Source organism: Zophobas morio, unplaced genomic scaffold (genome assembly GCF_036711695.1).
Source record: "Zophobas morio isolate AGI-343-1 ecotype UQ-CSIRO unplaced genomic scaffold, CSIRO_AGI_Zmor_V1 ptg000024l, whole genome shotgun sequence".
Lineage (NCBI taxonomy): Eukaryota > Metazoa > Arthropoda > Insecta > Coleoptera > Tenebrionidae > Zophobas > Zophobas morio.
In genome coordinates, this window is record NW_026972129.1 from 726,538 (window position 1) to 744,220 (window position 17,683).

General features: G+C 36.2%; 1 protein-coding gene across 12 annotated transcripts in view; it reads right to left on the reverse strand.

The window, feature by feature from the left end:
- The window catches only part of Dscam2 (Down syndrome cell adhesion molecule 2), a 956,598-nt gene that overhangs the window by 548,188 nt on the left and 390,727 nt on the right, over positions 1 to 17,683 (reverse strand). Inside the window, exon 18 of one of the 12 annotated variants that reach the window (XM_064064651.1) lies at positions 10,355 to 11,027. The exons of the other annotated variants lie outside the window; for them this stretch is intronic. Coding sequence (XP_063920721.1) covers positions 11,011 to 11,027 — 17 coding nt within the window. The 3' untranslated portion in view covers positions 10,355 to 11,010. Of the gene's footprint in view, positions 1 to 10,354; positions 11,028 to 17,683 lie in introns of those variants that run through there. 12 annotated transcript variants of the gene reach the window in all.

Consider the following 17,683-nt stretch of genomic DNA (forward strand, 5'->3'; position numbering starts at 1 on the left):
ATTCTGAGGGACGTAAACATTTTCGAGGGAAGAGATGAATCTTAGTCACACTTAGTTCGGGTACCGTCGTCGATTTGTAACACTCCGCCGATTATAATATGACAAAAGTATTTCAAAATACGATCTCGTGGTGTCTGTACTTTGCGTTTTAGAGTGGGAGTAGATGTGAGTAAAGCACCATATTAATACAAGCAGACGCAAGCAATAAAAGTTTGCATCTTAGAAACTTTTACGCTGTAAGATTTTCGAGTCCTAGGTTGGTATGTTGATATGTCGTTACTGTTTTGTGGGTGGTACACATCTTTGACACACAGTTGACAGATCAACGTGTTTGAAATAAAGGTTGGTCTGTGAGGTTAGTGCAATATTTAATTGTGTTCTCTATAAGTTATTATTAAGACATTATTAAAAAAATTGGTGTACAATATGGTTGGGTGTTCAGCTGCAAACTGTTCGAACAACAGTCGTCATGGATGTTACAAATTTTTTCGTTTTCCAAGCGACTTACAACGGCGTAACATGTGGAGCAAAAATTGTGGAAGAACAAACTGGTTTCCTACACCAAATAACTATTTGTGTAATGTAAGAGAAAGCGTTTTAATTGAGTACAAAGTATATATTTACTTAAAATGCGTATTTCAGATGCACTTCGAAGAAACACAGTTTGAATTGAACAGAGTCGACGGTCGAAAGAAACTCGCGCCCTATGCGGTTCCCACAATTTTTAACATCCCAAAGGTGATCAGTGTACAGAAAAATACGAACAAGAGTATCGATTCAGATGTAAGAATTTAATAATTATCTCAAAGCAGTACTTGACATGATAAGTTTTAGGAACAACTACTTGTGACTAGTTCATGTGATATTTCATTTGAAGTTGCACAACTACGTGCAAAAAATGAACAATTATGTGCTGAGCTTGAAAAGCTGAAACAAGAACTAAGAATAAAGGAAGAAAGTTTGTGTGCAGAAAAGCAAAAAATTGTAAAGTTAAGGCAACAAATCGAAAAGAAAGATGAAATTTTAAGAAAATTTCTCTCTAAAGAGCAAATTGATTGCTTAACTAGTAATTGTGCGAATGTAAAATGGACAGATGAAAGTATTTTGGTAGGTCTGAAATTGCGATTTGCTCTAGGCAAACATGGGTACTGTTACTTAAATAGTAATGGATATCCATGCCCATCATATAGCACTTTAAATCGCCGCATTCAACATTTCCAAATTAACATCGGATTATTTGATAATGTTCTTGAGTTACTCAAAGAAAAAGTTTCGGTTCTCTCAAGAAATGAAAGAGATTGTCAAATTGTGGTGGATGAAATGGAAATTTCAGGTACAGCAAGTTTTGACAAACATTCTTCCTTACTTGTAGGAAATGTAACATTAGGGGATGAAGAAGCAAGAGGTTTCATTTAACAGTAGTTTTATTACGTGGATTAAACACCAATTGGAAGCAAATATTAGGGATGCACATTACAGGTCCTTCTACTTCAGGACTGATAATGAAAGAATTCATTTGCAAAACAATAACTGCTGCCAACAATATAGGTTTATCTGTACGTGGTTTAACTTCCGACATGGGATCAAATAATAAAGCCATGTGGGTAGCATTGAATGTTTGTGTAAACAGAACAGAAAGAAGAATTTCTTTTGAAGTTGAAAATGGGGTAAAGATAAATGTTTTTGCCGATATATGTTATTTGGCAAAAAATTGGCGAAACGCCATAGGAAAATATGGCAATATAATAACTTTGCCACAAACGACCATTGCTAATGAGAATTTAATATCAAATGTCGTAATAAAACAATTATTTGATAGCGAAAGTCAGAGAAGTGGCAGGTTGAAATTGTTGTCGCACTTGAATGAAATTTGCATATCCCCGTCCCATTATCAAAAAATGAATGTTGGCCTTGCCCTGCGATATTTATCCACCGCAACTGCCGCTGGATTAGAAACTGCTGTAAGTTTAAAAATACTTCCTCCTGAAGCGTTAACTACAGCATGGTTTATAAGACTTTTAAGTGAATGGTTGGAACTATTGATGTCTCGTTCCATTTTGAAATCTATAACAAAAAACAATAAGGACCGGAAATATTCATTTTTAAAAAACTTTATTATAATTATGCAACACACAAATATTGGAAATGGTTGGAAACCCTTAAATACAGGTTCAATTATGACTACATTGTCATATATTGAACTGACAACCAAATGTTTTGAGAGAGGGTATCAGTTTGTTTTAGGAAGCAGAATGTCGCAAGATGCCTTGGAAAATGTGTTTTCACAAGTACGCAAAAGATCAGCGGCGAAGCCTACTGCACTTGCTGCAAAGCGAGCAGTAAGGGCTATTTCACTGTCTCAATTTATGAGTGATTTGCAACACACAAATTACGTGGCAGATAGTGATCACGCTTTATTAAATTTCAAGGATTTCTGCCTTAATAAAACGCAGGCGAATATAACCCAACTTGATGAGACAACGCTTCATGAAGAACTTGAAAATGTAGTTTCAGCAGATGAGGAGGTGGAGCTTACTGATGCTGATTACAACAATATGTATTATTTAGGCGGAGTGTGTGTTAATTACACATTAAAAAAGAAAATATGTTTGACTTGTAAACATTTTTTAAAAAGTGGGGAGGACTGTGACGAGAAATACCAGTATTTAACCGTGTATAGAGATTTTGGAAGCAATTTAGTGCACATAAAAAAAAATTATTTTCTATTATTGTGGATACAGAAATTGAAATATTAAGAAGACAGGCAGCCATTTCAAAGGGTCAAATCGCACTAAAAGATTTGGTGGTAAAAATTGTAAATAAGAATATTGACAACACACCGGTATGTTGTTCGATTTTGAAAATGATTTTAGATCATTATGTGATAATAAGAGGGTTTTCATTTACAAAAAGTGGGACCGAAAAACGAAAATCTGCAGGACATATTTCAATGTCTAAAAAATTTAAATTGCAATTTTTTTTCTATTGTTAATGTTGTTGTTATTATTATTAAAATATTATTTATTGTGAAGTGTGTTTAATTACAAACATAAATACGTAATTACATAAGATTAATGGATTTACAGATAAAAAAATTGAAGTTCTACACTTTGCTAAATAATGTATACATATGTTATACATATTACAAATTTTAATGTAATCTCGACAATACACACTTTCCGCCATGAAAAACGGGCGACCCGCATTTATAGAAAATGATAAAAATTCAATAATCAAACAAAGCTGAAAAAAAAATTAAAGTTTCCAAAAAAAGCAAAATTAATTATTATTGACACACTCTTTAAGGATGTCAATAACGAGTGTTTCCCCCACAAACCTATAAGACTGCTGGCCCGTTTTTCATGCCGGTGAGTGTATATATACTACTCGCCGAAAAAATCGCAACACCAAGAAGTAGTGTTTTGATTTTAACTAAAGTTTGTGGGTGTCATTGTCTTGACAAAAGAAATGCACCATAACATTTGCAGTTTAAAATTCGACGAACAACAACAGTAAAAAATTAATAATGTGTCGGTCCACCCCTCGCATTTACACATTCTGCAACTCGCCGTGGCATACTTCTAACTAAATTATTGATATCCTCCTGAGGCAGGGATTCCCAGGCAACCTGGACTTCATGTCTAAGTTGAGCTAGAGTCTGTGGATACTGTGGTAATTCACCTAGCCTTGTGCCGATCATGTCCCACACATGTTCAATAGGTGACAGGTCCAGCGAACGAGGAGGCCAAGGAATAATTTGCACTTGGGCATCTTCTAAGCACCTCAAAGAGACCCGTGCAATATGCGGCCGGGCATTGTCCTGCTGAAATGGGGCATCTTCGATGGTTTGAACAAACGGTATAACAACCGGTTCCAGGATTCCATCAACATATCGTTGAGCTGTCATAGAGCCTTGAATCATGACTAAAGGTGACCTGCTGCCATATGCAATAGCTCCCCATATCATTATGCCCACAGTTCGAGCCACATGCCGTTCCACAGAAAAAGCAATATTCCTTCGTTCTCCACGAAATCTTCTAACCCTTTGCCGACCATCGTGCATGCCTAAACAAAAGCGGGATTCATCTGAAAAGACTACTGAATTCCACTCAAGATCCCAGCCTAAACGTTTGCGGCACCATTCCAAGCGTTGACGGCGATGTTCTGGAGTTAGCGGTAGTACCAAATGGGGACGATAGGAACGTAGTCCAAAAGACTGAATGCGGGTGTAAATTGTTCTCATCGCAATCGGCCGACCAACCGCCGCATACCAGTCATCTGCTATCCTGCGTGTAGACACATGTCGGTTTCTTACTGTCAATGTTGGTAGGTACCGATCTTCACGTGGATTCGTGTTCCTCCTGCGCCCAGAACCTCTAGCTCGGTGACCTCTACCTTCCTCGTGCTATGCTCGCCAGCATCGCAATACAGTTGAAACATTTCGATCCACGCGAGCAGCGATTTCCCGAAATGACAACCTGCTTCGCGAAGTCCCAAAATGCGACCTCGCTCTAACAGACTTAGTTGTTGAAAATTTCGACGTCTACGCACACGAGACATTGTGACAGTACTAATATTGTCAGATAGCACAATAAAACACAAATTCCCATGGTGAACAGTAATGCAAAGAAATTATCAGTGGCAGAGAACAATAAGAAAGAAAAAATTTTATAAGCTTCGGTTTTCGGTAAAATCTGTTGTAACTTTTATCAGTACATTATCAAACATAGATACATATTTCCACAAAGTTTCATTAATAAAAAACTGCCACTTCTTGGTGTTGCGATTTTTTCGGCGAGTAGTATATAATAAAATAATATTTAATTTTGAAAAAATTATAATGGCGGAATTTTTTCATCGTCGCTAAAATTTAACAAAAGGAATCACATATGTTTGTAATCTGAACTTTAAACAACAAAAGGCAAAGCAAATTATTGTTTTTGACAGTGACGTTTCGTACTCGGAATAATAACTGGAATGTTACTAGATTTCAAATTTCCCACTAAAATTCTGGGATTCAATATGGCGGATGCGTCTGCTTGTATAATAAAGTGCTTTAGATGTGAGCGCCCGCTTAGCTCACCTGATCCGAGTGAGGACGACCAGAAATCGGCTTGCATTTTATAGCAACATTTTGTAATTTACAACGTCGCAATTTTATATACACAGTTAAGAAACATTGATCTTGCTGCCCCCGTTTGAATTTTTCGAAGGCGTCATTTAATTGCCGAGTTACAAACGCTTATTTTAAGCCAATTTTATGTGATTTTGTTAATTTTTATTGCAACAGTTATTTATCAGATTTAAAAAATTCGAACGGTGGCAAAATGCCACATCCTTTGACAACACTCAATTAAATTTTCAACTATTTTTAGCGATTAATAAATCAATGATTCGAAAAATCATAACCCATTGCATGGGCTAATTTCCGTGTGGGTAAAACCTCTTTTTCACACCGCAGAATTTCGGACAAGCATCGCCGAACTCTCCACAATCGCCGCAGGACTCCTGGACAAGAATCGCCAGACTCCTACTTCGTTTCAAGAAAAGAAAAATGCAAACACACTTCGCGCTGACGTTAATGTAAGTAAAAACTCGTTCCTTTCTCAATCAAATCCCTTGCAAGAACGATTACATTCAGGATCTCGTACAATTAATCGAACGATTGTTCGCTGAAGACGAAGACAATCAAAACGATCAAAATCAAAAAATGGCGGAATTTCATTAATCGTTTTTCGACATCATTCCCAAATACGCTTGAGAAGCATCTGAACTCGCTGACTTTCTTTCTGTTTGCGAATTAATCGTCACACAAATTCAAGACGCAGCAAATCCACAAGCATTCATAAACAAGTTCCTATTAACCGCGATAAAAAACAAATTAACCGGACAGGCTAAAGTAGTAACGGACGAAAACTCGCTCTTACGAGATTTAATGCTTTTAAAACAAGGAAACGAAACCCCGCAACAATTTTACAGTCGCTGTCAAGACATGAAAAGTCTTCTTCTTTCAAATCTTGCAGTAACAGAACCCAATGAAGGAATTCGAATAGTAAAAAGAAACATGTTCGACAATTTAATCCTCAAATCATTCTTAAGTGGTTTACGAGAACCACTCGGTTCAATAGTTCGATCAAGAAATCCACAAACGCTGGAAGCAGCACAAGCACAAATACTCAATGAAGAAAACATTTTATACCTAAAAAATCGGACAAATTATTTAATTTAGAACAAATCACGGGAATTAAAATCAAACAACAGTCTCATGCACTTCATAAACAGAAATGCAACTCAACATTCTTCTAATCATCAACCTTCACATCCGAATCAAGGACGCACACAGTTCCACTCGCGACCTCAACCTCAAATGCAACGCATACATCAACAAAATACCGGACAAAGGAATATATCAAACAGATTTCCGCGACAACCAGTTTATCATCAAGTTCCCACAATGCTGAACTATCAACAAAATTATCCGCAAAATCTTCAGCAAAATCAATACCCGAATCTCAACCAAAATCCGAATCCGAGAAATTTTCAAAGAAATGTATTCGCACCAAATCCGAATGCGAGACACAATTTTCCAAGACCAATTGCAATGGAAACACAAACAATAAGAAATCAAGTTGTACCAATGGACACACAGATAGCCAGGCCAACTCAAAATTCAAATCAAAATCAAAAAAGAAAATACACCTTCGAAGAATTATATCACAGCGAGAATGACTCACCTCAAACAAGTTATCTCCAATTTCCGAATGAACTTGAAGAAGAAAATGAATCAGATGAAAATGCCACATTTGCACAATTTCAAGGACAGACTTTCGCAACAACTGATTCCAATGAAGCTGTTATACCCGAAGGAATTTCTCCAAATTAAAATTTTTGGCTAACCCCGCCTCTCGAGGACAAGACTTAGCATTTCGCCCACAGCAGCCTACAATCGAACTCAAGATAGACACAAACTACATTTCCAGATTACCATACATAAGGATACCGGAATTAAATTTAAAATTAATGATAGACACCGGATCAGCTAGCAGTTTGCTACGACCTCAAGTCGCACAACAATTTTATCCTTCTTACATCAGAGAAGATTTTCAAATACGTTCAGTTCACGGAACCACTCAACATTCAGAAAGTGTAATAATCCCAATTTCGCAAATTTTTGGAAGACCAGACATCAAACAAAAACATTTTCTATTTGACTTCAATCCTAAATACGATGGATTAATCGGAATTGATTTCCTACGTTCAAAAATCTTTGATAACAGAGAAAGCCATAGTTCCCATTTACTTTGAATGTGATGAAATAAAAAGAAGAAAACCAGTTTTTCAAATTAATCTTCAACCAAGAACTCAACAAATCATTTAAATACCTGTCGACAAAGATGTCACAGAAGGAATCTTACACCAGCAAAAATTCGACTCAGCCGAAATACCAGCCTCATACGTCACCGTCAAGAACAAAAAAGCAACGACCACTATAATCAACCCAACGGATCAAGAATTGACCTTCACACTATTCAAGCCTTTAGAAATCAATACGGTCAAGACATACGAATACAATCCACAACCACCATTATGTCCAATTCACCCGAACATTGACGAAATCTTAAAGGACAATCTATACAATCTCCGACTAAAGCACATGAACACAGAAAAAAAAGACGCAATCTGGAAATTATGCATGGTATATCGAGACATCTTTCACACCGGACGTCTTCCCCTTAACGTTCAACAACCAAATCAAGCATCAAATAAGAACCAAAGACGAAAATCCAACTTTTACAAAATCATACAGATACCCAGAAGTACACAAAGAAGAAGTACGAAAACAAATGTACTGAATGCTAGGACAAGGAATAATTCGACCTTCAATTTCACCTTGGTCATCACCCATATGGATCGTAAACAAGAAAATGGACGCTTCAAAAGAAAAAAAATGGAGTCTCGTAGAGAACTACCGAAAGTTAAATGAAAAAACAATCGACGACAAGTATCCATTACCAAACATCAATGACATTTTGGACAAGCTAGGAAAGAGCATGTACTTCAGCACACTCGACTTAGCCTCAGGATTTCACCAAGTGTAAATGCAACCTGACGACATAGAAAAAACAGCCTTCAGCACAGAAAATGGATATTACGAATTTCTACGTATACCTTTGGATTAAAGAATGCCCCAGCTACATTCCAACGAGTCATGGACAATATTCTAAGAGGAATACAGAACGAAAATTGCCTCGTTTACCTTGAAAACATCATCATATTTTCAACATCACTTGAAGAACATATCTCACGACTAAAAGACGTCTTTGAAAGATTAAGAAAAGCAAACTTCAAAATACAATTAGACAAAAGCGAATTCTTACGTAAAGAAGTAGCATATTTAGGACACGTTATCACAACCGAAGGAGTAAAACCAAACCCAGACAAAATAAAAGCAGTCATGAACTACCCATTACCGAAAACTCAGAAGGAAATTAAAGGATTTTTAAGACTACTCGGTTATTACAGAAAATTCATACCAAAGTTTGCGCAGCTCACAAAACCTTTAACAAAATGCTTGAAGAAAAATGCCAAGATAACGCATGACCAACAATTCATAACAAGATTCGAGACCTGTAAGAAAATTTTGATCAACCATCTAATTTTACAATAAACAGGTTTTTCAAGACCATTCGTCTTACCAACAGACGCATCAAATGTCGCCCTAGGAGCAGTCTTATCACAAGGACAACTAGGAGAAGATAAACCAATTGCTTACGCATCAAGAACACTCAATGAGACTGAACAAAAATACTTAACTATCGAAAAGGAATTATTAGCAATAGAATGGGCAACAAAATATTTCAGACCCTACCTATACGGAAGAAAATTCACCATCTATACAGATCATCGCCCACTTCAATGGCTATTTTCACTCAAAGAACCCAATTCAAAATTAGTACAATGGAGATTAAAACTAGAAGAATACCATTACGACATCGTCTACAAAAAAGGAAAATTTAACACAAATGCTGACGCACTCTCAAGAATACAGATTTACCCTCTGGACATTGACGCACAATCAACTGCAGTTCAACCAGATGAAGAACTAGAACGGTTACTAAACGAGCTAATACAAGAAAATGAAAGCCAAAACACAGGATTAAGAACTCCAGAACCAACAATCAGCAACAACGACGCACTTCCCATTTCAAACTTGATAGACTTCTCACCAACAACTCCCGAAGAATTCTCAATACCAGCATTTAGAATGCCAACACCAAACAATACCCCAAGACATTCACCAACAAGCAGTTCACCAAGAAACTTATCACCAAGTAATACATCAGACACAGAGCTGTTCAAATTACTGAACAAAAGTACTTGAAGTACCAAGTACAAAGTACTTGTTGAAATAGTGTTCAAGTAAAGTACCAAGTACTTACTTTTACTGAAAGTACTTCAAGTCTCAAGTACTTTCCTCATGTACTTGAAGTATAATCCAAGTATATTACTTCAAGTACTTGCATATACTTGAAATACTGAAAATACTTCAAGTACTTGAATATACTTGAAATGTTGAAAACATTTCAAGTAACCTACCTAATAATTTGAAATACTGCAGGTTAACATAACTTTTTTCTTTCCTAAATAAGCTTAATGCATTTTTAAGTTGACATTGAAAAACAAACTATTAATTTATAACAAAAACATCGGCGCTATATGGTATTTTCTCACGCTTCTGTTGCCTTTTTTTAATATTTTGAAGCGGGGTAAAAAAGCTCAGTTCGTGAGTTTACGTTATTTTCTATTAATGATTCAAATACAATAAAACTACTTACTGTTTGGCTGGGAGAAACATGTCACAGGTTCTTTTTCTTTTTCTTGCCACAACCCAACTGCCGTCCACCCGCTCTCGTCAACCCCACGAAGCCCTTGCAGTGTCAGCAACTATCCCTACTGTCGGTATGTGTCGACACTCCATGGCCTCGATGGAATCATATCGCGAGCAGGGTGTTTGTCAATCCCATCGTAACTAGGTTACATATTTATGTGACTGTGATAGGTTCACCACCAAAACGTTCTGATTTTTTAATAAAGTTGTGTTAAAAATGTATGAATTTTATGAACCGGTTCCGTGTTTAAGTTTGTGGATAGTTTACAGCACCCTTAATCATCGCGCATTGTGAAAGTGCACAGGGCCGGAGTTGTGAAACTGAAATTTTTCAGAACAAGATTTTAAGGTCAGTGCGATACATATACATGACATAAAAATCTTTAAGAAACTATGTTGTTGGATGTATGATTATTACTCATACATACGTACCGAAATGATTGATATAAATGAAACACCAACATGTGCTGTGTAACACTGTATTTTCTTGTTGTTGACGGTTTGGAACCTATGTACAAAGTGGTAAATTCGGAAGAGATACATTGCAGGTAGAAGAGAAAGTTGGGGACGCTTTTGTTGACAAGGGTTGCTGGAAAAAAACCCAAAACCCGAACAATGTTGCATTTTCAAAAAAACGTATGAATTTTTGAAATAAAACATAAAATGCCTAAAACGAGGGTCCATTTTCAGCGAAAACTATAACTCTTAAAAAATATCAAGGTGATCAAAGTAATCAGTCGTTTTTTACTTTTGCGTTTACCAAAAATGCTGAGAATTTTCTTGGAATGAATGCCCCATATTCCTGAATATATCTGTCTACCACTTTGGTATTTACTATTCTAAAAACTGTTAAATTAACCTAAATACTACATCAACTAAATAGTAAACACTACCTACCACTTTGGTATTTACTATTCTAAAAACTGTTAAATTAACCTAAATACTACATCAACTAAATAGTAAACACTAATCACTACAATGTTTGTCTATCTAAGTATGTTAGTTTACACTGACAAATCACAAATAATAGGTTCGTAAGGCTGTTCCGTCCATTTATACAAAATTTTGTTCCTCTAATGCCACAATACTTTCCAGAATTTTTATTTACATTTTCGATTGGCTTATATTTTATTTTTACCTGAAAACCCAAAGAAGATGACATTAGTAACTAATAAGTACAATGATTTCAGGGAATACCTAACAACGGCTTTTGCGGAAATTCAGGTAAATATGTACTAAATTTATTATTGTTAAAATATTTCGTAGGGGTGTATTTATCTAGGCAATTATACTAACTAATCGCGAATTTCATTAACTTTGTATTTTTTTATAATATGAATATGTATTTTGTTCCATTTCCGGAAGCGGCCACTGACCCTTTTGGGTCTCTGTACCTGGTATTGTAAAATACAAATGTAAATTCAGTACTTCTGTAACCATCTTGTATTTTAAACATCGAAACTGAACGGTGTCTATTATTTCGCACACAACAAAACAAAGGTCTTTCGAGCAATATCAAAGTACAATTCAGTACTGATCAAAACCATACAATCATGGTCGTATCAACTGGATTTGTATTGGTACTACAAGCCGAGTTGCACAAAACATATTTCATTTTGAACAATATTGGGTTTATGTAATAAGCGATGCAATGTAATACGTAAAGTTGTACGGTAATAAATAAAATCTACATAGGAAAGATAAATGACACTAATTAGTGTGATTTTTAAAATCGTTGTTTTTCTGCATTACGTCTTTTTAAATTGTTGGTGTTCAAATAATACATACAATTTAACAGATTATTTGAAACTGTAATGTGAGAAAATATAAGTAGTAATAGCAAACTAAGTTTATATGGCAGAACCATGTAAAAACAAAAAAAGAGTATTTGGTAATAAACGAGTGTCTAACGTGATAAAGAAAATTAAACTGCAAAATATTTAACATAAAATTGTGTTTAAATTCTACGAGGAAGAGGCGAATATGAAAGTCTGTACCTACCATCAGCTATTGCTATTGTAATAAAAGGGATAATCCCCTGCCGAGTTCTCCGCCCTAACCACAGGCTTCTTGCTGACAAATACACGGCGGGGTTAATAAACTAATGAAAGAATAAATATCTTTTTGAACGAGTACTGAATCAGTTCTCAAATATTTTCAAATCCGATCTTGCACTTTAGCAGGTACGTCAACAAACCCGATCCCCTTGGGGTACTGGGAAGGTACTGAAAAACTACCCGCAAAGTTAAGTTCCAGACCAAAATACAACAAAGACAAAATTGATATATTCGCAACTTTACATCGCTGAAAATTTTACACAGATGTCCAACCCTCCTGCTGTCGTCATTCACTCTCAAATGACATATTTATGACATTAATTTTCGTATCTACCTATCTACATTATGGAAGTACCTATGGAATATATGTCGCATTTGGGATAAGATATCCACAATTACATACATATATAAATATACCCTCACAGGAAACAAACACGATTTTGCTATAAAGATACTGTTCAGTTTACCTGAACAGGGGTTTGGGCGTAGCCAATTTGTCCACCCTACTCCCACCCGTTTTAGGATAGTTTAACTATTTTTATTATTCATTCTCATGAGAGAGTCGTCCAGAAGTAACGAGAGTGTACAGACTTGCCGCCCCCAGAGACCGGCAACTGTAATATTTGTGCGTTATGAATAAACCGTGAAACGTAAAAGGTGATTTTATTTCGCGCAAAACATTTTGGTCCTTCGAGCCGGATTTCTCGCGGAATCAGTGGTATTGTTCTCTCCTATATCGTCGATAAAAGCTTCACGTCCAAGGCAATCTTGAGCATCGTGACATTCGACGACGACAGTATCTCCAGATCGTAGACGACTTCTGCAAAAGCTTCACGTCCAAGGCAATCTTGAGCATCGTGACATTCGACGACGACAGCATCCCCAGATCGTAGATGACTTCGCCAGTAGCTTCACGTCCAAGGCAATCTTGAGCATCGTGACAACCGACGACGACATCATCCCCAAAGCGTAGACGACTTCTTCAGCAACTTCACGTCCAAGGCAATCTTGAGCATCGTGACATCTGACGACGACAGCATCCCCAGACCGTAGACGACTTCTGCAACAGCTTCACGTCCAAGGCAATCTTGAGCATCGTGGCATCTGACGACGACCAGTAAGTGCAGTTGATTACTTTTTCCATTAGGCCTTTATTTCGTATCAGTGACAAGTAGATTATCGTCGACTCATTAGTGAACAATGACTACTGAAAAACTTTCTGGTTTAAATATTAAGCGGGAAGCGATAAAACGCAAATTAACCATGGCTCAAAACGTAATAAACGATTTAAAGTCATCTAAAGAAAGTACAGCTTGTTTGTCAGAAATACAAGAATGTTTAACTAAAGTCAGGTCAATTTTCGACGTTCAAATTGAAATTGAGGAATTGGAAATTGTTTTAAAACAAACATCTACCGCAGATCAATGTATCACTTTTGACAAGGAATTTCATATCGTTGTGTGCGAATTAAAAGCATTGGAAGCCAAAGATTCAGCCAAATCTGCAAAAAAATATGATATTCCTAGCGTTCAAAATAGCGCTGTTAATGTAAAACTGCCAGAATTAACGCTTAGAGTAGCAGCAATATCAACAAATCAACACCATCAGTAAACTCAAGACGAGAAAACAACGAAACACCAAGAACAATCAACATCTGTGAAGATACAATCGACCGAAAAGAAAGACAAATTTTTATAACCACAGTTTTTGCAAACCCTTCGTAAAGATCAAAAATTATAAAGGAAAACGGAATGACAATAATCAAAGCTCAAATCGCTCAAGACAACAATAATCAACAAATCAAAGATCTTTTAATAGATTATTGCGAAGCAAAAAGACATTATTATTGCTTTTTCGACACCGAAAGAATGTACAGAGCTTTTGCAAAGTATACAAGGAAACATTCAACGCCGAAGCACCAATTCTCAAACGCTGTACCAAAAGAATAACTCTAATCACAGACAAAAACGAACAAAAGGAATTAATAAGAGATCACCATGAAGGAGAAAACAATCATCAAGGAATACGTGAGACCTACACCAGATTACAACGCTTACATTACTGGCCAAAATTAACCAGAGACGTAGCCGATTACATCAATAAATGCGAAATATGCAAAAGGCCAAAATAGGAAAGACATCCCCCGAGTTTCCACTAAAACTAAAAGAACAAGTTAACAGACCCTTTCAACAAACAAACATGGATCTATTTACAATCAAAGGAACCACATTCTTAACAGTTATTGACGCATTCATGAAATTAGCCCAAGCATATCAAGTTTCAAGCAAAAACGCCATCGAAATTTGTAAACCAACTATTAATCTTTGTCCAACACTATGGAGTACCAGAAAAAATCACATTGGACTCAGGACTAGAATTTCAAAATGACACCGTGAAAAAACTTTTAGAAAGCCACAAAATCAAATCTCACTTCACAACACCACAAGACATCCGCAATCAAATTAATTTAAAGACTACATTCAACTCTCACAGAACATTACCGAATTCTGGGACAATACTTCAAAGACCCACCAATTACCACCATGGCTTACGCAATTATCGGATACAACAACTCAATCCATTCAGTCACCAATTATACTCCACTCGAATTATTATTAGGACACACAACGTCACGAAACCCGTTTGATATTTACCACGATACCCGATATTTACAGCAGTACAACATCGATCACAAAAATCGAATGAAATTAATCTACCAGAAGATCACCGAAGATATGCAACAACACAAGGAGCATGTAATCGAAAGACGAAACAAACAACCCAATCAAAATACATTCGTATTAGGACAACAAGTTTACGAGAAAAACCCCCAAGCTGACCGAAATAAATCAAACCTGCATGATTCGCTTACAAGATCAACAAACCAAAAAAGTACATATGGATAATTTAAGACCTCCTGTTCCAGGATAATCATCAAAATCTATGGATCCAACCAACTTCAGCCACAGATAACAAAAATCACCGAAAACTCTGGACTGCTACCCCAAAAATTAGGTATTGCCAGAAACATTATCGATCACTGGACATTCATAAGAATATTCGACATAGAAAAGCTTATTAGTGAATATGATAATCTCCGTAGACACGCAAGAGAATTAATAAATAATTTCAATAATACACGTTTACATGACGAAGTACATAGTTATAAATCAGTATTGGACCAATTATTCACGCAAATAGAACAACACATAACTCAGTTATTTCCAGAAACAATATCAAAGAACAATCTAAGAACCAAAAGAGGCCTAATCAACTTCTTAGGTAGCACTGTAAAAGCAATCACTGGAAATTTAGATAGCGAAGACGGACAACGCTATGAAACCTTAATATCCCAAATTCAAACCCAGCAAGATAAACAAAAAATTCTCCTTGATGAACAAATCTCCCTAATTACCACAGCAATAGAAAAATTCAACAAGAACATCGCCAGATTACCCATCAATCAACAACTATTCAAAAAGATCACCGAAATCGAATTTATTAATAGAACTATTTCCACGAAAATCGAGATTTACCCACTTCTACATCTGCATACAGTTTTTCTCCAAATGATCACCATATCGCAGGAAATATTAAGAATATTAGAAGAAATTGAAACAGCAATCAGCTTCGCAAAATTGAACACACTGTACAATTCAATAATCGACCCAAAGGATCTATTAAATGAACTAAAAATAGTAGAGAACAAACTCGACGAATAAAGTCTCGCCTACGAAGCCAACGAAGCAAACCTTTTAACCTACGAAAGAATAATCCAAATTAAGGCTTATCAAAAAGATCTGCATATCACGTTTATTTTTGAGATACCTCTTACCGAACCTCATAATTACAATTTTTACCAATTATACCCATTTCCCATTCAGCATGACTCCAAAACTTACCAAATAATTATACCATCCCACAAATACCTCTACTTTAACGAGCTTTACTTCAGTTTGAACGACGATAAATGTAATGAAGTCACCCCTGGAGACTATATCTGCAGCTTACCACAAACCAGTAAAATTTCCAAAGAAGCACCTTGTGAAATTCAACTACTCAAATTTTGAAAAAATTGCCAGCAGTGTAAAATCATCAAAGTCAACCTTAAAAACACAAAAATCAAAAAAATCGACAAGAACCAATGGATTGGAATATTCCCAATTGAACCACCAGCCACTTCAACATGCGGACAACAAGAAGAACACTTATCAGTAAAAGCAAGTTACGTTATCACCATACCAGATGGTTGTAAATTAAGAATCAACTCAACGACCCTTCAGAGCTACCAGAATCCTGAATTCAAGAAACAGTCAATTTAAACACCGAAATTAGAAATCTCATCAAATACACCACTCAAGGAAGAAATCTGAAACAAGAACCGCTACAACTCGAAACAGTCGACTTGGCAAACATCGACCCAATTTACCACAGGATGTACGAAATACAACAGGATCTTCAAAAAGAGGACCACGGATACATCACATACTCCACTAATATTTGGATAATTTTAATCTGTATATTTTTCATTGTTACAGTAATCTTTTTCATTTGGCACAACTGTATCAAGCCTCGAATTCATAGATATCGTTCCCGATGGTTGTCAGGTCCACCACCGGAAGACTTTTAAAAATTCGACATCGCAGGCTCCCCCAATTTTCAATCTAACGAGGGAGTTGTTGTGATATCAGTATAAGTCCACAATGGACAATCATTCTGCAGACCCATATCCTGCCACGTGCAAGATGCGTTTCTACACTTGCATCAATATCAACATGAGAACTCCAATTCTGCAGTTTTCCTTCTTATAAAAGACATCAGAATAATTAATTTTTCAGTTCAGAAGCATTCGTCATCCCTGTAGTTTAGATCAGAAGATGCCGCCGTGAAATTCATTTAAGCCCGTCATAATCGCGCTATCCCAATAAGTTGTAATTATTTAAGTAAATAATTGTGAGTAATCAATATAAAATAATCCAATAATTAATTATCAAGTGTGTAACAATAATTGTGAATAAAAGAAAAGTTCTTTTTAAAAACAAGTTTATTAAACCAATAAACTTAACTTGCGTTTTGCTATACGTCGTTGTTTATAAATAAAGCTGGGCGGTGGAAATTTATTCATCTCATCAACCCGTCTGTAGTGCGGCCGGTGCATGCTTGCCTTACTCGCTTCTCGCTTTCGAATTGTGCATCATTTTTGATAATGTACAGAAATAGTTTTATTTTCAACGAGCCCGACAGACACTTGAAAATTATTAAAAATATTATTATTATTATATCGTGGATATGGATTTTAAAATCATCAACTGACGTTCAGTTAACGTTAGTTTTCTCATACAGTGACAACGTTCCTGTGTATACAATAAAATTTTATGATGGTTTAAGCCAGTTAACTTCACAGCGGTTCATACCCACCATAAATTGTAATTGACCCTTTTCCTGTAAGCAAAGTGAGTAGACATTATATAAATTCCAATGATACAGAGCGAGACAACATCGCGCAGGCGAAGTCAGATTTTTGGAGCGCCAAGTTAAAATTAACCAATGAGCGACAGATTACGCATGTGTAGCTGGTTGCATTCTGTCAAAGCGGTTTGTTGTCATAGGCTATGTCATAGGCCTTTGCTCTGCTGCCGGAGTGCCGGATACGTAGTTTTGAAGATGCGTGCGCACGGAAAGTCACTATGGAAGTTTTACGATCTTACAGGAAAAGGGTCAATTTGAAAACCGGACA